A 24,989-nucleotide genomic window follows, 5' to 3' on the forward strand; every position below is an offset into this window, starting at 1 on the left:
AAATAAACCAACGCAAGAAGGTACGGCGAGGGGGAGAGACCTAGTTGCACGTTGGCCAATACTTCGCGCCCTTATAACAAACGACCATGATCCCCCTCTATCCAATAACATTATGGCTAAGGTGCTGGCTACCCGCTTATCGCTTCTCATTAGCACAATAATTTCACCATTACAGACAGGGTTTGTCACCAACCGGTCCACTTCAGTAAACTTGCAAACAGTGTTTGGAGTCCTTAATCAACTTAATCCGGACCTCCCGGCTACGGCAGTCCTATTGGATGCTGAAAAAGCATTTGATTCCTTAGAATGGCTGTTTCTATTTGGTACATTGAGCAAACTTGGCTGGCCTAAGGGCTTTTATAACCTTGTCCGCCTGTTATATACGGCCTCAACGGAGTGCTTTAAAGTAAACAGCAGTATCACAGATCCGTTCCCATTGTCCAGAGGAACACAACAGCAGTGCCTAATGTCGCCTTTACTGTTCATAATGGCAATGGACCCTCTTGTTCGACTCTACAGGAAACTTGTTGAGAGGGCTGCAATTCTAGCGTGGCCCATTGCTGGCGTCATCGTACGCTGATGTTATGCTATTCCTTAGAAACGCTGCGACAAACCTCTCCCCAGTTTTGAGAGAAGTGGTCCATTTTGGAGCACTATATGGACTCAAGATCAGTTGGCCTAAATCTGAAATACTTCTATTAAAAGACACCATAGTTCAGGCACCTTTGGACTTCCCCCTCCGGTGAAGCTCATACCCCCCCTGGATACCTTGGTGTCTATTTACAGTAAAACTAAACACATTGATTGAAAAATGGATCAAACTCCCCCACCCATGGCCGATAGAATTGCAATAATAAAAATGGTAGTACTTCCCCGGTTTCTGTATTTGTTTCTAAATATTCCCATCATGCTCTCGAATGCCTTTTTTAATAGCCTCTGAAGCTCTTTAATGCGGTTAATATGGGAGGGAAAACAACCTAGGATTAGTTGGAGTACTTTAATACTGCTATACGAGTGCGGAGGATTTGGGTCCCAGACTTCCATCTCTACTATTTAGTTGCACAGGTTCACTTCTCTTACCATTGGTACCATCCTGATGCACGACTTCAATTCCTTAAGCCGAAGAGCTCGCAAATTTACTCCTACCCACTAGAAACACTCTTACCGCAGGGATTACCCAGGAATGCTTCAGAAATCCAGACGACAGCAACAACCTGCTGGACATGGAAAATTATAGCAACATCTCTGTGGTGAGCCCCTCTATTACCTGTACATTCCCATATCGCATAACCCATGGTTATCTGTCAAAAAGGGAGGGCTGACCCAAAGAACGCTCCGTGCGTGCTGTATACAAATAGTTGGTGAAATGTTTCATTCAGCTGGCTTGCGCTCAGCCTCATCCCTTCACGAGGGAGGTGTCGTCATGCAGATGGACAGATTTAGTCTGTACAGGCTGCATGGTGGACTCCGATCGCCGATCCCACTGCCCCCCTTCAACCGCCTGATTTCCCTCTGTTAACACAGATTACAACCACCGACAGTACCCATTTAGTATCTAGATTATACCGTGCAGCACTTAACATAGAAACCATCACTGACAGGGGATCAAGGGGAGCATGGGAAAGAGACTTAGGTTTTCCTTTACCTGACAAAATGTGGTTTTACTGTTGTGAACAAACCTAATTCGTATCAAACAACCACAACATAAATTATTCCACTTTAAATATTTTGCCGGATATTATACTCCGCAACTTCTATTTAAACCAGACCCCACTAAGCCTCATAGCTGTTCTAGATGTAATGAGGAGCATGAAGATTTCGTACATTTAGCCTAAAATTGTGCAATCATACTGCGGTATTGGGAGGAGGTGTTCCGCATTTTAGCTCTGATGACAGAAACTAATGTTGAACATTCACCACTACTAGCGCTCCTGGTCCATGTCCTCCCATTGCCAAAGGGAATCAGACGATATACTGCTATTGCGTTACTATTAGCCAAACGCCAGGTATCCATACACTGGGCCGCTCCCTCCCATCCTACAATCAAGCATTAGGTAAGAGACCTCATTGATTACGATACCAACAGTGACCCATATGCCTCACTCCAACCCCCTACCTCCAGACCAAAACACATATCCTTGAGAACATACCTACAGCAGTTCCCGATTGAAAACGGTCCCCTCCCCAGCTTTAATCACTTCTAACGATGCAAGATAAATATCCAAACTCCTTTACGCACAAAAACTTCTTATATGTATTAAGAGATGACACATATACTAATCATTTATGTTTCAATTTGCAAATGATAATTCTGGACTTTTAGCATCGTCTACTGCTATATAAATAAGATGGGAGTGTATACTGGACTACATATCCAGGAGAGAGATGGGCACTGGGGATAAGCTACGCAGTACAGCACAGTTACATGTCAGTTGCAAGCTATACAAGATAGCTACCAATGTATATGCTTTGTGAGACATATTTTCTTTCTCCTTTTTTTTTTTTATTATTTTCGACTTTGGTTACTATCAATGTATGTAACATTATGTTATACTGAACCAATAAAAACATTTTTTTAAATGTACTATGACATGTAAATAAAACTCCCAATAATAAGAATGTACACATTACGTTCTATTCTTCCCCCAAAAAAATTTGTTTAATAAAAAAATGAACCTTTTCATTGATGTTCCATAGTTCATTAATAAGCTTGCATATTTGTATAAATCCATTCAGTTTGCTTTTACTATTGCAAAATAAATACGATTTGTAAAAATAAATAAATAAAAGACAGCACATTTATTGCTACCACTAGATGCAATATGGTCCATGGCAGAGCAGAAAACATGTGGTGAAAAACCTTCCAACGTAATCGTTTTAACTCCAAATGTGGGGTTATGCTGTGCTATGTTCCACCATCTTAGCAACATGTTCATTGTCTAGTATGCCCAGATGAGGTTATGTGTGTTGCAATTCTGCTGGGGTTTTTCCTTTTAACCACATTGTTTGTACACCATTAAAAAAAAAAATAGAATCAAATATTTTCAAGATGCAAAAGCCAGTTCTTTTTATACAAACGCGAAGAACGGGCAATAAACAGCATAAATGTAAGATAAAAAATGTGGGGGAAGAAAAAAAAGACTGAGCTGAGCATTTTCTTACCTTTCAAAGGCTGGCCATGAAGTCTCTTCACTAAGCTCAGATCCATCACTGCTCCCTAGAGGCAAAGACACATTTGTGAGAGCGAATTAAGTCTGTGTCAGTGCTATAGAATTTAAGTGAGAAAACTTAGGTTGTTTCTTTTGAGCATGCGATACATCTGAGCTACAATACTATACTGAGATAGTAACATTGGATTTGATTAGCCAGGAGGGAACTTAACAGGGCATCTCAAATCCAGTGTTGTGGAGTTTAGATGGTTGAAGTACGAGAAAAGAATGTGATAAACCACGAGGAAGTTTAAAATTTAGACAACACCTGTTTGAGTGGTCGATGATAGAGTGGACTATCCGTGGCTTGGAGTAAAGATCACTATTTTATACACTATGCTCCAAGAAGCATTTACTTAGTGTTTAACAATATCTTAGCCATGCAGGGGGCACGTGCATGAGAAAAAGGCAAAATCTATGGAAATCGGCTCAGAAGGGGTAGTATTCCATGAAATTACTTTTATATCACGGTGTATTTGGTTTCATGTCCCCTTTACACAAAACCCCTCTGATTGAAGGTCCCAAATTAATCAGTCACTTTCAGATTGACTCCTTACTCGGAAGAGGACATACCTGGACTAAGAAGTAATGTAATTGACAATCTTGACAAGGACAGAAGCCAGGAAGGCTTCATAACTACACCCGATTCACAATTTCCTCCCCTATCAACTTCTGCTACAGCACAAACTCCATGGCAACCTCCAGACTTAACCACCACATGGTGGAACATGTATTGTATGTAAATCTAGAAGGGCTTATTGGCTAAAATAGCCTCCTTTTTCCCACCAGCTCTACATGTCCTACAAACATGTTAAAACACCTGCACACTTTACATCTCACATGGGATCATATTTCATATCAAAGTCCAAAGTTCAAACTCTCACTTTCATTATCTGTGCCATTCAGCAACAAGAACAGAATCCATGTCCTCATCAAATGGCAAACGTAGTCTCCGAAATTCATTTTCAGATAAAAATCCTTCAGAAGAGATTTATTGGTAAGTTTCACAGTAATCACATTTGAAGACCTTAGCACAGCAATCCCAGATGTGCAACTTCATAAAAAGTAATAGGCATTAACTTAATCCACAATCATTTCTAAGTCTTTCAGTGAAAATCTCTTTTTTGTGTTTTGCATAAATAGAACACATTGATTGAAATATTCTGGGGGCTTGCCTGCCGCAAATTGTGGAATGAAAAAAAATGAGCAAAAGTTAAACAGAATGGTAGACGAAAAGGATTAATAAAGGAGCAATGGGAGATATCTGCAACTTATCTATGATCTTACCGTGGCTTGCGGCCCATCAATGGATACTTACGCTTACCTATAGATATCCCGCTGGATAGAGTTGAACTTTCTGCCTGACCCCTTGATGGTGCATGGGGCTCCATGACACTATCATCAAGAAGGTGCCGAGGCCCTGCATTGGGGAAGGTAGCGCTCTTGAACTCCGCTGTGTTCATTTTATGGATGAAGCTGAAGGGACACACAGAAACACACACATCCTTTAGAATGCCCCAAAGAATATGGTGCACAGTATAATAAACCAGATGTGTTTTCACAGGAGAGTGTTCCAGCACTTCAACACTCCATGCCTCCCAAATCAAAACAAGGGTAGTCTTGTGGTGCAGAGGTTGAACTGTGGGTTTTGAGAACCACGAATAATATTTTAGCTCCACAAAGTCAATAAGTCCTCCAGCTCCAAAACGGAGGTCAGAAGGCAAAAGGATACTCCAGTGTTACAATAGTTCAATGGAAACCTCAAATTGTATTACAAACTTTTAAAATTCTAAACTAGCATTAAGCCAAATCTCCAATAGTTCAGATCCCCCTGTAGATACATGTGTTTTGGACTTTGGCTCATCTCTCCCCACGGTCTCACGAGGTATTGCATATGCAAAAAGCTTTTTGCCTTTACACTATTTCATGAGACCCTGAGGTCTAAAGGAATGCGAGACATCAAGCTCATGGTCTCACTCGCTAATAAAATATTAAATAATAAATACTTTGTAATAATGATTGACGTTTTTAATGTAACTGACATGACACTGGAGTATCCCGTTGTCTTCTGAACCCAGGGTATGTAGACATACATGGTACGGTCAGCACAGATGGTACAGATCTCGAACGGGAAGACAGTTCATTACGCTTTTTATGGTGTGTCCTTAGAAAAGACATGCATGTAGAATAGGCAGCATTTCCCAGGAAACAGCCAAGAAAGGCAAGGTGCATAAGTGTTACTAAATTCACTTTGGGTACTCATTATGGCAAGTGCGCCTGGTTTTTCATGACAAAAGTATTTTGTACTGCATTGCAAAGCAGAGATAAGCCTTTGCTCAAGTGCGCAAGTAATACCTTAGTTATTAGGCCCCTGCAAATCTGTCAGCTATCCATGATCTAGTAATCCTGCAGTGAAACGATTGTGTGTTCTACAACCTACACATATCTCAAGTGCTTCAGGAACACGAGTTTAAGCTGTGGTCAGGCATAAAGCGTAAGGGTATCACTGCTGCAGCCTGGCAGGCAATCTAAGGTAAGATCGTAAGCACAGACAGCCCCATTAGGAACAATGGTGCAGGAAAGGGGTAGCTGTAAGAGAAGAGGCAGTCTCCAAACCCACACGGGCTCTCAGTGGCCTACCCTAGTATCTTCCAAACAATATTCCATGATTTCCAACTCGGTCAGACCAAGATTGTTCTTACGATAACATAATTTTACCTTTCACCTTCAACATCCCTTCTTCTCCTACTCACCCTGCCCATGTAATGCTGCAGTTCCCTACCTGTCAGCCAGACATGTCTGACCAGTGACTCCCACCATACTACTGTGTTCAGGCAATAGCATTTTGAGGAAGACCATTACATCCAAAAGCTCCTTTTTCATTCATTCCTATCCTGTCCACCTTTTCTCCTCCCCTGGTCCATAGTTTTAATTTCTCCTGCTCCACCCTTCGCTTTGAGGGGACCATATGAAGGCATAACACATTACACATAAGAAAAATAACATTAATCAGAGTCATAGGTAACTGCAGCCATTTTTGCAGAAAGGAGCACCAGACTAATGAAGACCTTGGAACCAGATTCGCATGGAACAAGACATGTATCTGTATTTATTTCCAGTGTTTTGTATAGTGTTGACATGATGCCTCTCATCCAAAACCAAAGGGAAGAATAGAATTGAATGTGGAGAAAGTGGAAGGAGGGGGCATGTGATAATAATGATAATGAAAATGAGGAGAGCTATTACAGGAGGAAGCAAAGGAAAGATCGAGAGTTTGAAGGAACGAACTATGGGCAAGGTTTGGTGTAAAGACAAGGAGCGATTGGGGGGAAATGTGGGATAAAGATGGAGAGACGGACTAAGTGAAAAGAATGGTAGTACATGTAGCATGGATGCCAGAGAAGAATTAGATTAAAAATGGGGAGAAGATACTAAAGGAAAGTAATTGGAGTAAGCACTATGAAGGAGTACAGTAGGGGATAAAGGAGTAAACAAAGAGGGTGTAAGGAGCACCCAAATGAAAGGGAATGCAAATGCTACTTACCAGTATGCATCTGTTCTTGGCATGTAGGGCTGCTGACATTCATATCTGTGCATAGATCGCCACCTAGTGTTGGGTCCGGATAATTGCACATTGTTGTCCTGGAAGAGTCTTCGAAGTATCACGAGATAGGTGGCTCCTACCCTGGACTACAGTGCGCATGGGCATCGCCTCCATCCCCAGATTGTTTTTAGCCATTGGCAGAGATGGAGTGAAGAATGTGAGTGATGACCATGCTATGAGCATATGTATGTAAATGAATGAATTCTGCAGCTGCTACAGGCGCCGGGGAGGAGGGTGGGCGATATGAATGTCAGCAGCCCTACATGCCAAGAACAGATGCATACTGGTAAGTAGCATTTGCAGTTCGAGGCATGTGGGCTGCTGAATTCATATCTGTGCATAGAATACATAGCAGTCCCTCCATTAGCGGCGGCCGCCCGTGCCAGCTGCAGTAGTCTGAAAAAGTGTTTTTAGAACAGCCTGACCAACAGCTGCCTGTTTGGAATGCACGTCTACACAGTAGTGTTTAGTGAAAGTATGTGTGGTAGACCATGTGGCTGCTCTACAGATATCTTCTAAGGGAATGTTACCTAGGAAAGCCATAGAGGCCCCCAACTTCCTGGTGGAGTGGGCCCTGGGTGGGATAGTGAGAGTGCGTTTAGCTTTAGCGTAACAGATTTGAATGCACTTCACTATCCACCTAGCAATCCCTGCTTTAGAGATAGCGTTTCCCTTGTGGTGAGTGGCAAAAGCAACAAAAAGCTGCTTGGTTTTGCGAAAATCCTTTGTCCTGTCTACATAATACATCAAGGCCCTCTTAACATCAAGGGTGTGGAGCATGCGCTCCGCCAGTGTATCTGGGTTTTGGAAAAACACCGGCAATTCAATTGTCTGATTTAAGTGGAATTGGGATACCACTTTGGGCAGGAATTTAGGGTTAGTGCGTAGCACCACCCTGTTAGCATGTACCTGGAAGAAAGGTTCTTGGATGGTGAGCGCCTGCAGCTCGCTAACCCTCCGTAGCGAAGTAATAGCTACTAAGAACGCAACCTTCCAAGTCAGAAACTGAAGCTCACAAGAGTGCAGTGGCTCAAAGGGAGGACCCATCAGCCTCGTAAGAACCACATTAAGGTTCCATTCTGGAGCTGGTGGAGTCCTTGGTGGAATGACCCTTTTGAGTCCTTCCAGAAAGGCCTTGATAGCAGGGACCCTGAAGAGTGACAGGTGTTGTCTATTCTGGAGGTATGCTGCAATAGCAGACAGGTGAATGCGGATGGAAGAGTACGCCAGATTGCATTGGTACAGGTGGAAGAGATAGCAAATGATGTTTTGAATGGAAGCATCTAGCGGGTCGATATTGTGGTTAGCACAGTAGATGACAAACCTCTTCCATTTAGCCGCATAACAAGCTCTGGTAGTGGGCTTCCTTGCCTCCCGAATGATGTTCATGCAATCGGGAGGAAGATTGAGGTAGCCAAACTCTAGGACTTCAGGAGCCAGATCGCCAGGTTGAGCTGTTGCGGATCTGGGTGCTGAATGTCGCCATGGCTCTGCGTCAGAAGGCTGGGAGTGAGATGAAGCCTTTGATGCAGTACCACGGACAGTTCCAGAAACGTGGTGTACCATGGTTGGCGAGCCCACGTTGGAGCAACTAGGATGAGAGTCATCGAGTGCTGCCTGAGCTTGCGTGCCACCAGCGGTATCAGAGGTGCTGGGGGAAAAGCGTACGCAAATTTGCCTGACCAGTTCATCCACATCGCATTGCCCTGTGATTGGGGGTGTGGGAATCTGGCGGCGAAGCTTTGGCATTTTGCGTTCTCCTTTGTGGCGAACAGGTCTATCTCTGGATGACCCCACCTTTGGAAGTACTGTTGGAGTACTGATGGATGTATCTCCCACTCGTGCATTTGATGGCTGTGCCTGCTGAGCAGGTCCGCCATCTGGTTGTCCTTGCCCGGGAGATGCTCTGCCATGAGGAAGATGTTCCTCTGAATGGCCCACTTCCACATGCTCTGAGCCAGATGAGACAGCTGCGGTGAGTGTGTGCCTCCCTGCTTCTGAATGTAGTACATGGCTGTCATGTTGTCCGTCCGGATCAACACGACCTTGTTGCACAGATGTACTTTGAACGCCTTCAAGGCCATGAAGATTGCCATCAGTTCCAACACATTGATGTGCATCTTCCTTTGCTGTAGTGTCCATAGTCCCTGCACTGTGTAGTGGAGTACATGCGCTCCCCATCCCTGGAGAGAAGCGTCCGTCGTCAGGATGATCTGTGGCACAGGCTCTTGGAACGGTCGGCCCTTGCAAAGGTTTTGTGGATTCCACCAATGCAGAGAGTTGTATGCCCTACCGCTCACCAACACTAGGTCTGTCAGTTGCCCATGAGCCTGAGTCCACTGACGTGCTAGGCACTCCTGAAGCGGACGCATATGTAGTCTCGCGTGCGGGACAATGGAGATGCAGGAGGCCATCATGCCTATCAACTGCATGAACACTTTCGCTGGAAGCGAGTGTTGAGGTCTGAATCGTTGGATCAGCATTTGGATACTGGCGATTCTCACTGAATTTGGCTGCGCAGTGGCTGCCAGAGTGTTTATTGTCGTGCCCAGGTACTGTCGCACGTGGGCGGGCTGGAGATGGGACTTCGGGTAGTTCAGAGAGAATCCCAGATCGTGCAGGAGATGAATGGTGCGTGACACGTGGTCGACGCACTGCTGTTCTGTCCCTGCCTGAAAGAGCCAGTCGTCCAGGTAGGGAAAGACGTGGACGTGCTGGCGACGGAGATGCGCCGCCACAGTCGCTAGGCACTTGGTAAACACTCTCGGTGCCGTGGTGACCCCGAACGGCAGAACCTTGAACTGGTAATGCTGGTCTAAGATCGTGAATCTGAGGTACTTCCTGTGGGAAGGATGCAGGGGAATATGAAAATAGGCATCTTTCAGATCCAGCGTAGCCAGGAAGTCCCCCTGTTGAAGCAGGGGAAGCACCTGCTGCAACGTGAGCATATGGAAGTGCTCCGAGAGGATGTACCAGTTCAGGGGCCTGAGGTCCAGGATCGGCCTGAGGGATCCGTCCTTCTTGGGAATCAGAAAATACAGGGAGTAAACCCCTGTTCCCCGCTCTTGCAATGGAACGAGCTCTATCGCCCCTTTTTGCAGCATGACTAGAACTTCTTACTGCAACAAGGTCAAGTGCTCGCCTGACATAGGACGGCTCCTTGGGGGTATGTCCGGTGGAATGGACGTAAGCTCTAGACAGTACCCGTACTGGATAATGGACCTCACCCACCTGTCCGTGGTGATGGACTTCCACGCCGGCAGGAACTGCTGGAGCCTCCCCCCGACCGGTGTTGTATGGCCGGGGGGCAGTGACAAGACGTCACTGTTTGTTGGTGGCGGTGGACCTGGAGCTATTGTTGCCACGTCCCCTGCCCTTGACATTATTGCCTCTGTAACCACCTCTATTTTTGTTGTTATACGAGGCTTGGTTGTTAGTCTTGTAAAATTGTGTGGACTGGGATGCTTGTCCCCTTGAGGTGCCTCTGGAGTTTGAGCGGCGAAAGGAACAACTCCGAAACTGCTGACTTTGTAAAGCCCCCATGGACTTGGCAGTTTCCGTATCTTTTTTCATTTTTTCCAGTGTGGCATCCACCTCAGGGCCAAACAGATGGTCAGGATTCACTGTCTGATTCAGTATAGTGGTTTGGATGTCGGGTTTGAACCCCGAAATTCTAAGCCAGGCATGGCGTCTAAGCAGCACACTAGTATTGATAGCCCTGGAGGCTGTGTCTGCCACATCCAACGCACATTTGATGGATGCATTCGTAATGAGTTTACCCTCCTGAATCAGCATCTCCCCCGCCTCCTTGTATTGGTCAGGCAAGTGTTGCAGTATGGCCTCTAATGTGTCATAATGGGCCCTATCATAACGTGCAAGCAAGGCTTGGGTGTTAGATATTCTCCAGATATTAGCTGCCTGTGCAGCAATCCGTTTGCCTGAGGCCTCGAAGATTTTGGACTCTTTGTCTGGGGGAGGAGCGTCACCAGTAGTTTGAGAGTTCGCCCTCTTCCGAGCATTGGAAACGACCAGGGAGTCCAATGGCAAGTGTCCCTTGATATATGTCGGATCCGTGGGCGCTGCCTTATATTTCCTGTCGATGCGAGGGTTGACCACACGCGCTCGGGTGGGCTCCCTGAAAACCTCCGTTGCATGCTTAAGCACCCCCTTCAGCATCGGTAGCGTTTTGACTGACTTTTCGGCTACCGAGAAGGTGTCGAATAAGAAGTCCACATCCACGGGGTCCGAGTGCAGCTCGACGTCGTGGTTAGCAGCAGCTCTCTCTATCAGGGCATTGAAGGCCGCCGAATCCTCAGTCGGGGACGTCTTGGCCGCGAAAAGTTGAGCGTCCTGACCCCCCTGCGGGTCCTCCGGGTCGCCTCCGGCGGACCACGGGACGTGCTCCTCCTCCGGATCCGAGTATGCCGGATAGTCGTACTCGGCGTCCTCCTCGTCCGCACCGGCCGCGACGGAATGCGTCGGCGAGTACCCCAGGGTTTGTGGGGACAGAGGTTCCACCAAAGCCGAAGAGCCCTCGGAGTCCCTTTTGTTTTTGAGAGGTATCTTAAAATGTTCCAACGCCGGCTCCGTCGTGATCTTCCTTTTGAGGAGCGACAGTTTCCCGGTGTTGGCGTCGATGGTTACCTCACGACGTTCCTCTTCAGCAAGCGGTTGGAGTCGAAGCTTCGACACCACCAAGGCCGCTTTAGGTGCCAATACCTCCTTCGAGGGTCCACTCTGTTTCGGCGCGAAGGCCTTCGGCGCCGACTTGGGAGGAAAGGTGAAACGGATAGGCGTCTGCTCCTTCACAGGCTTAGGCGTGAGCTTTGGCGCCACAGTGTCTTTTCAAATCCGCTGCAAGGATTCCGCCACCTTCTTCGTCAAGGCCGGAGAGGGCTTGACCGGCTCGAGCGACTTTTCGGCATCGAGGGCCCGATCACCCGCATGCGCCTTCTTCGGGGCCGACGCCCCATGGCCGTGCGCGTCGTCGCCCAGACGCTTCTTCGGAGCCGACTTCGGGTCCACGACCCCTTTCGGAGCCGACTTCGGGTTCACGACCCCTTTCGGAGCCGATGCAGCCGCGTCGGACGATTTCGCCTTCGGCACCGACCCCGAGGACTTCGGGTCGGCCATCTTGGCGTGGCTCTTTGAGTCGGCCATTTTGGTTTCCTTGGAAGTTGACGCCTCCAGAACCTTCTTCACCAGCGCAACTTTCCCTTTCGGTTTCGCATCCGAGGGTGCGTGACCAGTTGGCTTCACTTTCGTTTTCTTCGACGTAAGTGATGGTTCATAAGTGTCCGTGACCGGGCCCGGAGGCGGGGACGTAGGACTCATAGTTAGATCTTGGGTAAGGCCCGAAGGCGATCCCTCGACCTGGGCCGTAGGAGGGGTAATAACCCCAGAGTCTGGTTGGGGATGCTCCTCCTCTGAGCTATCACCCATAGTGGCAAAAGCCTGTTCGTCGTCCCCTACCTCGTCGGTGACTTCGTCAAAGTTCTCCGCACCTTCGTCATAGGTTTCTCCTTCGGATGCGGGATTAGAGTCCGAACCTTTCACGTCGTCTTCTCCCTCGACAGATTCCTGGAAAATGTCATCTGGTGGGGGCGCCGTAGCCGATAACTGAGCCTGGAGCCTATTGGCCCGACAAATCTTTAAAGTCTTCTTGCTCCGGAACTTCGAACACGCCATGCAGGTGTCTTCGCGGTGATCCGGCGACAAGCAGGTATTGCACACAGGGTGCACGTCGAGGTGTGAATATTTAGAGTTACACACCGGGCACTTCTTAAACGGAGTTCGCTCCATAGCAAGAGTGTAGTGTAGGCCCGTCCGCGCCGAAAGCACGTGGAAGGGCAGCAAGAGATCGGAGCTGAGAGTCAGAAAGAAACCCGTACGCAACTATACCGACGCCCAGCCTAAAGACCTTTTGGTCTCGAGAAGAAGTTGAACAACTATCGGTTCCGACAGAGGGAACCGAAACACATCCGAACCCAATGGCGGAAAAAAACAATCTGGGGATGGAGGCGATGCCCATGCGCACTGTAGTCCAGGGGAGGAGCCACCTATCTCGTGATACTTCGAAGACTCTTCCAGGACAACAATGTGCAATCATCCGGACCCAACACTAGGTGGCGATCTATGCACAGATATGAATTCAGCAGCCCACATGCCTCGAACTTAAGTAAACGGATAGAATGAGTTTCTGGCTTTGGGACTGAGTCAAGGAACTTTCTGGTGAAAATCTCAATGAAGTGAACATAAAAGTTCCAGATCACAATTCTGATTTCGGGTTAGAAGAAAGGGAGTACAGTGAGAATGAATTTTTAACAATGCACCATAAACTTTGAAATGGGGGTAATCGAAAAGAAGTCAATTTAAATGGATCCTGAAATACCTCTAGTACTATGTCTCTGTTTTAAAGTTCCACCTTTGATATCGCGGCATAGATGTAAACTAGTGCCTTTAAAGCAAGACTACAAGCTGGACTTCTAAGGTGACCGACAAACAGAGCAGTCTCAAAAATAAACATTAATAAGATGGAAAGCCAATTGAATAAAACAAAATAAAAAAATTCCACCATTGGCAGAAAATTCACTTGCCAAAGTCTTTGCTCAGGTACAGCAAAACTAACAAACTAGCTGAGCTTAGCCCTTTTATGAACATAAAGATACTGATGCAATGTAAGCAAACACAGACCCAAACACAAATAGGCACAGTTCCTGTCAAAATGCTTGCACGTTGTCACATAAGCATGCATGTGCACACATACGCAAGCAAAGAATTATTCAACAATGGTGAAAGTGACTATGTTTGAGAAAAATTTCTGACTTGTATCCAAGACTGTGGCACTTTCTGTGTCCATGCGGTATCAGGTTCCGAGGAGATGGCGGCGTTGGTGGGACCAAGACCCCTTCTACTGCAGCACTCTTGCGCCCACTCTGCGGAGAGGACCCCACTTCTGGACCTGAGAGAACAGCACAGAAAAATTACAGAGACATCTACATAAGCAGTCCTTATCAATTTTCTGACTCTTAAGAAGAAAACAAACTGACTGTCAAGGTCACAAACTCAACTATGCAAATCACACACACCTAAATTAATGGTATGTCTTTCACCTACTTGAAACAATGGATTTGACTCTCTCTTTAGCTTTATTCGATTTTTGTTTCAAATCATAAAAGCATACATTTAAAAAAAACACTCATGACAAAAGTTGCATACAAAAGCACAAAATGACAAAGATAAAACATTTGTCCATGTTACGTGAATAAATTCCTTGTGTCATAGTAGCATTCGTAATTATCCATACCCATGGCCAAAGTACATTGATACAGGGTGGTTGAAGGCGGAAAGGCCATGGCCACACAGTGCACGGATGTTACTGCGCTTCGTGTGAGCTGGCTCTGCCCTTGATTTTAGTCGAGCGGTAAGTACCCTGCTTGGGTAAAAGTCGCGTAGGTCCCAGATGGATATAGGGCCAACACCTTCACGGGGGTACAAAGATCGCAGGTAAGGAATGACTGAGCTGCTTCTAAATTTTAAAAGAACAAGGTCACCGTCAAAGTCTTTTTGTAAGGGGCCTAGCCAGCCCACTCTTCTAACAGAAATGATGGTCCCATCAAAACCCATGGGCAGGGGCCTGTTTTTTGTTAACCAGTATATGACTTTGTTGAGTAAGTCTTGTTTCCGCTCAGTTTTTCCATGTTTGATTACTGGAACTCCTGCTAGAACACACACACAAAGGGTGCAGCTTCCGGGGGTAACTGAATGTGAGTAGTGTTATTATTAGGTTCTACTCTTGTAGCAGTATGTTGTAGAGGACCCAGTTTGTGGTTAACTTTAGGTGCATTAGGGGGAGGAAGGATAGGGACTACAGATTGAGATTGGTTGTTACAGATAGTGGCAGGTCGGTTGGGACAGATTGACGTTATAGGATTTTCAGTACGGGTTAGGTTGGCCTTAATGCATTTCTCTATTCCCAACAACCTATCCTCTAGGGTGGCAATTTTAGCAATTACTGGCGAAATGAGTGAGCCAACCATTTGTTCAATCTGGGCCAGAAAGTTCGCATTGAAGGAGGTAATCCATTGGTCTATTTTATCTTCCAATTTTAGAAGGGTGTTAGTCACTGTCAGTGGAGAGCTAAGACACAGTTTTTGTTGTTTTAATGTATTCCCTATGGGCTTGGTCCCATCCCACTTCCTTTTACTAGATGAGGGTTGAGGAAAAACAGTGGTTGGAGTATTGGCATTTTTGGATTGGGGAAGTTGTACCAGAGGACTAGCGATTGGGGTTGACATACTGGGACGTTTAGCGTGGCTAGGGTAAGAGCTTTTGAATTCGTTTCTGGCTTCCACAGTGGCATAGCTTGTTTTACAGAGGGAATTTAGTTCATCCAGCAGCGAAAGATGTAGTGTCATACCATTTGTAGGGTCGGCTGGTTGATTAATGGATATATTAGAATTGGCAGATACATTCATGATGGCAGTGGACGGAGATGGCCTTCCTGGAGTTTGTGACCCTAAGTACAAGCCTCTCTGGCTGATTGTTTTCTTGGTCTCCCCCTTATGAGTCATCGTGGGGTTTGCAAATATTAGGCTATAGTAAAGCCTTAAGACAATCAAGGGGTTTTTGAGAATTTTCAGCTAAGGTCCAGTTTGTAATCCCTTGCCAATAATGTCAGGAAGAGCAGAAAGTTAGTACCTTATCAGTGTGATGAAGTCAGGGGGAGTGGCCCAGTCCCGTCATCTTCGTGCCTCTGAGGGCCCGCCCTTTGCCCGGGCTTGGCTCGGCGCCGCCCGCGCGCATTCCGCGTGGCGGGAGGCGTTCCACAGCTTTGTAGCGCCGCCCGGCTCAGGCTTCCTCGTGACTGGTGCGCCTGTGACAGCTGGGGCACCTGGGAGCTGGAGTCTTCTGCCGTTTCCCTCACGGCAATGCGAGTGGCGACTTTCGGAGCCCCGCTGCCGTTTCCCTCACGGCGGGAGCTTGCGTGTCTGGGACCGGGATTGAGCAAGGTCCGGTGAGTTTAATGCCCCCCAGAGCGCTCAGCGCTCCACAGCTTTGTAGCGCCGCCGGGCGCAGGCTTCCTAGTGACTGGTGCGCCTGTGACAGCTGGGGCACCTGGGAGCTGGAGTCTTCTGCCGTTTCCCTCACGGCAATGCGAGTGGCGACTTTCAGAGCCCCGCTGCCGTTTCCCTCACAGCGGGAGCTTGTGTGTCTAGGACCGGGATTGAGCAAGGTCCGGTGAGTTTAATGGATTTGACTCATTTTCCTTCTTAACAAATCTCCTGCTTTCCTCTTGTGTCTGGACGGACTTAAGCTAAATTATATATATATATTTAACTATCTGTAGCTTTTGTAGTTTGGTTTGCCCTGTTCCCATCATGCACTGGGACAGGAACAGACTAATTTGCATACAGCCAGGTTCTGAAACTGGGATGGTGCAGTGAGCTAAAAAACGGTGTTGGATCTAGCCTTGATCTCTTGACTGGGTGAGAGTATTCTGTTTAATTCAGAGACTCTGTCCCTCACCACCCCTTGTTGTAAAAATTTTTTTGATTGTTCAGCGGTCAGTAGACTGCCTTTTGACTAACAACTTTCAGTCATCATATGTTGACATGTTACTGAAGAGACGTTGGATGACAAAATAAAAGATTCATATGAGAGAGACACAGGAGGTCTATTTGAAAGGGCTTCTCTAATGTTGTGTGAAGTGGAGACTTTCAGAAGTGCAAGCAGTGAGAAAGGAGGGAGCGGACAGTCAAAATGTTTGAGGAGGTTATGGGACCTATTGGTGAAAAGTAAAGGTCAAGCTGAACTACCTAAAGCAGTCTTTTTATCAGCCCAAAGCTAATCCTTTTTCTAAACAGGTCACATTAGCTGAACCACATTTTTCTTACACTAGTCTGAATATATTCTATCTTGAGTGACCTGTGACAGCTTGCACCAGGTGGTTTCACTAAGCAGAATCCAATAATGGGAATGATAATTGCCTTTGTTCTGGCAATGGAAGGCCAGTCACCTTCAGGATTAGAAAAGAAAAAAGGCTTGGCATTTACCTACAAGGTCTTCTCTGGAGGCCGTTGATCGTGGGGTGCTGGTCCCGGGCTCAATTTTTAATGAAAGCCTAAATACGGGAAGAAAACAGACATCAACTGGAACACTGATCAATAATTTCACATTTTGTAATTAATGCACATTCAGACTTAAGCACTTCATCTAAATAAAGCCCAAAATTATGAAGTCGCTCATTTATACCAACAGGTAGTAAAATTCTGTGCATTATCTGCTGCATCACATTTGAGGTTTACAAGACATTAACTGGTTAAGTAATTTTATAAAGTGCCAATTGTCTCCTTATGGTTAGCTTAGAGCTTTCGGAGTCAAGATGAAAAGGTGACTAATAGCATCTGAAATTCTTTAATCGCTGCCCCTGGTTCTGTGTTGAATTCAATTAAAGGCACACCTAAATAATTCTGTTTCAATGGTTTCCTGAATTACAGGTAGAGGAGTTTGAATTTAAAATTAGGGCAATTAAAAAACCATTGCTGATGCTCAGGACATATTGTTTGGGTTCAAGGACAACAAGTTTTCATGTTTAAATTGTTTGATGGGCAAGTAGCCACAATCACTCAAAGAACAAAGCCCCTGGCTTTCAGTTTACAGTACAAAACTGTAAAAGGACTGTTTTCCCACTAAATATAATAACAGCCCTCTGATATACCTTCGTAAAAAAATTGTTGTCCAGAGATTTTCAATTTCGATTTGTGTTTTTGGATCATTAGAGAAGCAATTCGCTTGGGTAGACATTGCTGATCCAGGCCATAATTTCTGAAAAATATTTTTCAAAATGGAGGATGTGTTGCAATGATACTTTTTCAGGAATAATGAGACCTATATACTTCTTTTTGGTGTCAAAACATATGTTTTTGGGGTCATGTAGAATTATAGAGACAGAAAATAACTCCTCAGCACAACCCTTCCGTCATTTCCCAAAATGGCAGCTATAATGGAGGAAGAGACATATTTAGAAATGAAGCAATCGTTTTTAATCCTTTTATGTATACACCAAACAATGTTTATGATCGGAGTATGAAAATAAATGTATATCATTCCCGTTTTAGATACATTTTCATAGTTCACTTTATTTATCTCTGCAATCGCTTGTGATACATTTACAGAATGTTGAACATTTGAGAACAGCATATCGACAGGGACATCTTTTTGTAGCACAGGTTTTGCAACTACATGTAAGTTCTGTGGGTAGAGGCTTTAGAAATGTTGTATGTTTTAGCACCCCATCAATATCTTCCCAACCGAATTCACATGGATCTTTCATCTGCATGATCCAAAACATTTACACATCTTCTGATCAAGTAGAATGCTCTATTAATGTGTCCACAGACAGAATAGGATGTCGGTCGACGGTCACTTAGCAGGACTTATCTCTAACTCACTGTACTGAAGATCGTCAAATTTGTGACAGTCAGAACTCGATTTCCACACATGCATAAGGCATTTTTCTACTTCTTTAAAGTCACATTCTTCTTCTGTCTCAGCAAATCCTTTTAGAAATTTCGCAGGTTCAGCAGTTAAAGCTCCAAGCTTTATTCCAATTTTGTTCATAGTGTCATCACCCATAAGAATATGTGCCTTGATAATAACACTGGGCATATCTGGGTCAAGTTTGTTGTAAAGAATATGTAGTGGGATTAGGTGTCTTTTCTCGCCTGTTCCATAACATAGCCATAACTCTGACAATCCTGGACTTATGAACGCCCTCAGACACCTTGGTACACTCCCAATCTTGAGTCTGAAAAAGTCACTGCAAAAAACTCAAACGACTTTGGCACTGCACACATGACCTGCTCGACAAAGAAAGGTTTAACCTGTTTACCGCGGCCGACATTCTGCCGCAGTGCGGGCGTTCTATTGCGCGGGTAGGGCTGCGTCGGCCAACGGTCGTGCGCAGCACCCCGAAGGTAGTGCTCGTGTCGACCACCGGCCGGCGTGAGCACGGAACGGGAACGGGTTGAATCTGCTTTGTCCAAATACCATAGCGACATGATAACTGCCCGAAAAGTGCATATTGCTCTTCAACTCGAACAGGCAGATTACTCCCCCTAAGCACTATTTCAGGTCCTAAAATCATTTACCAACCCAAAGGCATGCAACACAGAAGAGGCTCCATCCCAGATCCTTTGTGACAATATTGCAGAACACCTTATACTGAAAATAGATAAAAATATACAACAAGATCACTGCGGCCAACTGCTCTTGTTTAAGTCACATATCTGAACCCCCTACTACTACTCCCAGCACTTTTAAACTAGAGAAATTTCCAGCACTCCTCTTGGAGGAGGCAGAATCATTAATGAAAACGGTTAGATCAGGATCCACTTTAGTCCTGAATCCACAACCGGCTTGCTCGCCAAGCAACTGGCAGCGCCTATTCGCTCCATTTTAAACATCTCCTTGAAGGAAGGCAAGCTCCCCACAGAGTGGAAAGCAGCGCAGATTCTTCCTATCAGGAAAAATTCCAAAATCCCCTCAGAAAATGTCTCCAACTACCGCCCTATTTCTATGCTCCCCCTCTTTAGTAAGCTTCTTGAGAAGCACATAAACAAGCACCTGTCTGAATTTATTGAATCCTCCAACTGCCTGGAACCATCATAATCAGGATTCCGATCTAAACATACCACAGAGTCTGCGTTGGTGACAGTTACAGATAACATCTGAATGCTAGCAGAAAATGATCAGGCAGTGCTTCTAATACTGCTTGACCTGTCTGCAGCATTCAACACCATCTCCCACCAGACCCTGCTTAGGATACTCAAACATAGGAATCCAGGGGAACGCGCTAAAATAGAGGAATGATTTTCTAGCTGAGAGAACCGTGACCATCAACCTGGGCCCTTTCAGATCCCAGACCACTAGTGTAACTAAGGGCATACCCCAGGGCTCATGTTTGAGCCCTACTCTATTCAACGTATGGGTCACCCCATTAGTTGGTTTACTAAGGAACCTAAGTTTTACTCCAATTTCCTACACCGACGACACCCAACTGTTTCTCTCCTTTGATAAAAATAACAGAACCATCCAGACCACCTTTTCGGAGGGCATGAAAGCCATTACCAATTGGATGAGTAACAACTACCTGCAGTCTAATGCAGGCAAAACCAACATTATGTTATTTAGAGAAGCAGAAGTGAGGTGGTCGCCCAACTAGTGGCCAGAGGAACTGGGCCCGGCCCGCTCCAAAACGAGTGGTAAAGAATTTAGGTGTCTGAATTGGGCAAAAGCTCACCCTACAGGAGCATGCCTCCACAAGAGCTGGGGCTTGCTTCCACACACGCAGTCTCCTTCGCAGAGTCTTCCCCCTCCTACCACTCTCCATGCGGAAGACTCTGATGCAAGCATTGGTCCTGAGCCGCCTGGACTACTGCAATGCTTTGCTAATTTCAGTCAAGGAATCTTCCTTGAACAAATTGCAGGTAGTCCAGATATGGCAACTTGGCTAGTGACCAATGCGTGCCCCAGAACAGCCTCCCTTCCCATACTCAAAAAGCTACACTGGCTCCCTATCCGCAAAAGAATCAAATTCAAGATTTGTTGCATGGTCTTTAAATCCCTAAACAACTTAGGACCACAATATCTGACAGATAAGCTGGTCAGATATATACCAGCCAGGACCCTTCTTTCTGGGTCCAAGGATTTCCTCCACATGCCCTGTATACAACAAACTCGGTTGGGAGAAAGCTTTCTCTTATCTTAGCTGGCTCCACTCTACTGGAACCAACCGCCCATCCATCTAAGGCTTTGCTCCAACTATCTAGTTTTCAGAAAGCTGCTAAAAATCACACAGTTTAAATGCTCTTTTTTCCTAGTAAGCTAAGGCAGTTCACAGCGCGGAGATACCTCGGTTGGGGTGATTCGGGCGCTCTATAAATTATATAAATAACATAAATTGCAACAAATCTAAGTAGCACAATAATAACATCTGTGTCATTTCACAGTACAATGACTCGATTGGAACCATTCAGAACAGCTCACTCAACATGTAGCATAACACGAAGGTCAGCTTCCTCCAATTTGCTGTTAAGTTCTTGAACAATGTGGTTGGTACCTTGAAACACTCTGCAGGCACCAACTCCTCATTGATATTCATTCCTCTTGCCCATAATTGGAAATTCAGTGTTCACTGCAGCATCAGCAATGTTTTGGTGAGTTAACATCTCCAAGTTCATCTTGTTCTATGTTGATGACCCGAATTTATCAAGTTGCACAGGTATACGTGTCGAATTTTTGATGCAGGCAAGGTCAATTGTTCCACTTGTAGACATTTGTCTGATTCTCTCACATCTTTGTCTTTGACAGTTATCTTAAACTATCTGTCAATGTGCAGTTCTTTCAAGATGCACACTGCCTTTGATAGCTGTAGAACCGTCTGAACGACCTCTCCGAAGTTTTGCATACATGAAATCTTGACCATTCGCAATATATATGACTTATAGTCCACAACAGCAGCAGTTGAGGACACCTTTCAAAATTGAAATTATTCAGGGGAAATGTTTTTTTTAGCTTTTGTATGAATTTGTACTTCAATGGTTTTGTTGCATCATCTCCATCAAATAATGCGTTTGTTGGAAGAAGATCATGCAACAGAATGTCCTTGATAAGTTCACCCCTTTCTTTTGCTACATACATCTATGTGCTTGCGAAAGTTGTTGATTTGTAACCTGTTTTAGTGGCTGGTTGAATGAAACTCGGAAACTGTGGCAAATAAAGTGTGGAAGTTTAGCTTTAGTGATTATGTCAAACAGCTTTTTCTCTTTCAATATAAATCCCTCCCGCTTCAGTTCTGAGTATAGTTTCGATCCATATTATAGGACATCTAGTGAACGTGTCTTTATATCTTTATCCACATATTGTTTGGTCACGAAGTTGTGTAGTGGAGTGGTGTGGCTCACTGGTTAGAGGCGGCAGATCCGAGAGCAGAGAACAGCCTGGGACCAGGGTTCGATTCCCGACGCGGCAGGGTCTTGGACCAGTATCAGCGGACTTGATAATTCTCCCCTCTGTGCCTACTCTAATCAGGGATCACACTCGGCAACTCTGGGCATTAAGCTTGCCTCATCTCCACAATGGCCCCTCACAAACGCCGGGGATGCCTGGTTTCACCTTGGAGACTCCCAGGAGGGACTATCTCACAGGGAAAGCCAGGACGGGTTCCCCAGCGGTCTATAGCGCTACGAGGCCTGCGGTGCGGGTAGCAGTGCGCTTTACAAGACACACACAATTTACAATTTAGTCACACAGGCTCAGCCATTTCAAAGGGGTTTCCTTGCTGCTGCATGAAAAGAAGGCTGTCAACAGGGTTATTAAATAACCCAGTATTTGTAAAGTGCGGACTAGTCACCCCTAAGGGTCTCAAGGAGTTGGGGGCCGTCTGGCAGATTAAGTGAGCTATTGCCCAGAGTCGCATGATGCACAGCTGATCTGTCTCCGGCGTTGGGGACCAAACCATGAGCCCCATGCTCAGGAGTCGGCCACCCTAGCCGATGCACCAAACCGCTCTCAACTCTTAGTAAAACGTTCACCTTGTTCCTTTTTTTTTAATTTCTTTTTTATTTTAGCCACAAGGTACAGAGATATAGACATCCAAATAATATAATTTCAACAGAATCCACTTATACGACTTAACAATCTTCCTTAATATTAGGCTGCAAATTACAGCATTTTGGTTATACTACCCATTTTCTCTTGGAATATCCTACTGTAGAAAGAAAAGATTAAAGGAAGAAGAGGGGAAGGTAATATACTATACAGCAGCCAACGATAAAGCTATCTTCATACTTGCTAAGTTACATGTCCTCAAATCCACACCCATCCTATTTCTTATCTTCTATTGAGCCATTGGATCATGGGGGCCCAGACTTTAATCCTTTTTCCTTAGCTCGCCACCCCTTATTCTTATATAGAGCCATTTCCTTAACATGTATGTTTAGCACCCAATGTACCCATGCTATATATCCAGGAGGTTCCGAATCCTTCCAGGCCGTAGCTATCAGTAGCGCAGCTACTGCCACTGTGTAAATACAAAATAAATCTTTCTGGGATGGTAAGAGCTCAGCTCTATTATCACACCCAAATAGCATTAGTGATGGGGTTAAGAGAACCTTTTTAGGTGTCGTGCCAACACGCATGCTCCCAAGCAGGCGGATTGCCTGCAGTGCATGTGTGCAGGCGTGTGCACCTCGTACCGCATTTGGCAGCCTGCATCAGGCTTGCAGCTAGCATCAGATTTCAAAGGAATCCGCTCCTACGCCCCCGCCGTTCCTGGCTTTGCTCGCTGAAGGTTGTCATGCCCAAGATCACAAAGACTGTCACTCAGACCTTGCTTACCACACTTTGGCTATGTGAAAAACAATATTTATATTGGGCGTCCTAGTTTGTACATTCCCAAAATAGTTAAGCGGTGTTGCAGTAAACACTTGAAAAAAGGTTCGGTTTGGGCTCTTAAATAACAAAGCCCACTCTTTACTACATTTACCAGCACACCTGTGTGGTTTCTGTGAAAGAGTTTTAATAAAATGTGTTAATCATATCACGGGTACAGCTGTGCTCCTTGCATTCCCTCTCCCTTTTAGCCCATCCCTTTCAGCAGCAGCTGGCAGGCTCCATAAGGGGCAGAGCGGCGCACACATTTAAACTTTGTTTATTCATTCTCTCTTACCTAACATAGCAGAGCACATCACACTCAGGTCTGACACCACATCACACACAGCAGAGCGCATCACACTCAGGCCTGACACCACATCACACATAGCAAAGCGCATCACGCTCATGCCTGACACCACATCACACACAACAGTGCACATCACGCTCAGGTCTGACAGCACATCACACACAGCAGAGCACATCACACTCATGCCTGACACCACACCACACACAGCAGAGAACATCACACTCATGCCTGACACCACACTACACAAAGCAGAGCACATCACACTCATGCCTGACACCACATGACACTTCCCAGTGTAAGAATTGGCTTTTGTAGTTTGGTTTGCCCTGTTCCCATCATGCACTGGGACAGGAACAGACTAATTTGCATACAGCCAGGTTCTGAAACTGGGATGGTGCAGTGAGCTAAAAAACGGTGTTGGATCTAGCCCTGATCTCTTGACTGGGTGAGAGTTTTCTGCTTAATTCAGAGACTCTGTCCCTCACCACCCCTTGTTGTAAATATTGCAGTCAGAACAAAGTCAGTGAGCACATGCAGTTGCCTGAATTATGTAAGAAGGTTCTTAGGGAACAAATTAGAGTCTTTTCTCTTTTTCAGAACACAGATAACACATACTGATTGAAGCCCTAATATAATCAATCTCCATGTTATATGACCTTCCCCGAAGGCTTGTGCAAAGTGGCTTCAAGAAGAGGAGGGGAGTTGGCCTAACGGCTAGGGCGGTTGCCCTTGAATCTGGGTAACAGGGTTCGAGTCTCGGCAGGGGCACACAACATCCTGTGATTCTGGGCAAATTACTTAATATCCAATGCCTAACAAAAAAAAAATGATTGTGTTCTCATGTAATGAAAATGAATGTGTTCTCATGTAGTGCAACTGGTGCTATGTAAAGCGCTCCGATACCAGATTCGGGTCAAGTTCACGCTATATAAAACTCTGTAAAATAAAAACAAGATAAATAAATAAGACCGTTATAGCGGAAAGCACCGGAGCCCACTAGCATTATAATAATCGATTTACACAGATGTTTGATCATTTTTGAACATGCAGAATTGGGTCTTCTCAGCCAAATACTCTAGTATATGGGACGTCTAACGGTAGGAAGATTCAGTGTGTCCTAACCCAAAAGGAAAAAGACCCGCTACAGATAGTATAGCAGAGAGGGAAAACAGAAAAATGTTCTTGATGACACCAATGTTATTCAGTCACAGGCTTCCATTAAGAATCTAAAACCACAATTTACAAATATGTCCTGCAGCAAAGGAAAAAGGACTTATTTCCAGGGGGTTTAAATCATACACTAGCACATAATTGGTAGCAAAAGTTTTTCTATTTTTATCAACAGCCACAGCACAAAGACAAATGCTGCTGGAGCCAGTCACCATCACAAAAGAATGGTGTCCAACACATGACCTATATATGCAATGCCTCA

At 45.4% G+C, this 24,989-nt stretch overlaps 1 protein-coding gene across 9 annotated transcripts in view; it reads right to left on the bottom strand.

Moving 5' to 3' along the window:
- RALGPS2 (Ral GEF with PH domain and SH3 binding motif 2) overlaps positions 1-24,989 on the bottom strand; it is a 1,046,762-nt gene that overhangs the window by 220,418 nt on the left and 801,355 nt on the right. For 5 of the 9 annotated variants that reach the window (XM_086956386.1, XM_086956427.1, XM_086956414.1 and 2 more), the window contains 4 exons: positions 16,869-16,936; positions 13,639-13,774; positions 4,528-4,685; positions 3,163-3,217 (listed from right to left, as the gene is read on the bottom strand). In XM_086956386.1, coding sequence (XP_086812512.1) covers positions 3,163-3,217; positions 4,528-4,685; positions 13,639-13,774; positions 16,869-16,936 — 417 coding nt within the window. The remainder of the gene's footprint in view (positions 1-3,162; positions 3,218-4,527; positions 4,686-13,638; positions 13,775-16,868; positions 16,937-24,989) is intronic. The other 4 variants (XM_086956407.1, XM_086956399.1, XM_086956434.1 and 1 more) reach the window with 1 other exon arrangement.

The sequence above is a fragment of the Lissotriton vulgaris genome, chromosome 1_1, assembly GCF_964263255.1.
Source record: "Lissotriton vulgaris chromosome 1_1, aLisVul1.2, whole genome shotgun sequence".
Lineage (NCBI taxonomy): Eukaryota > Metazoa > Chordata > Amphibia > Caudata > Salamandridae > Lissotriton > Lissotriton vulgaris.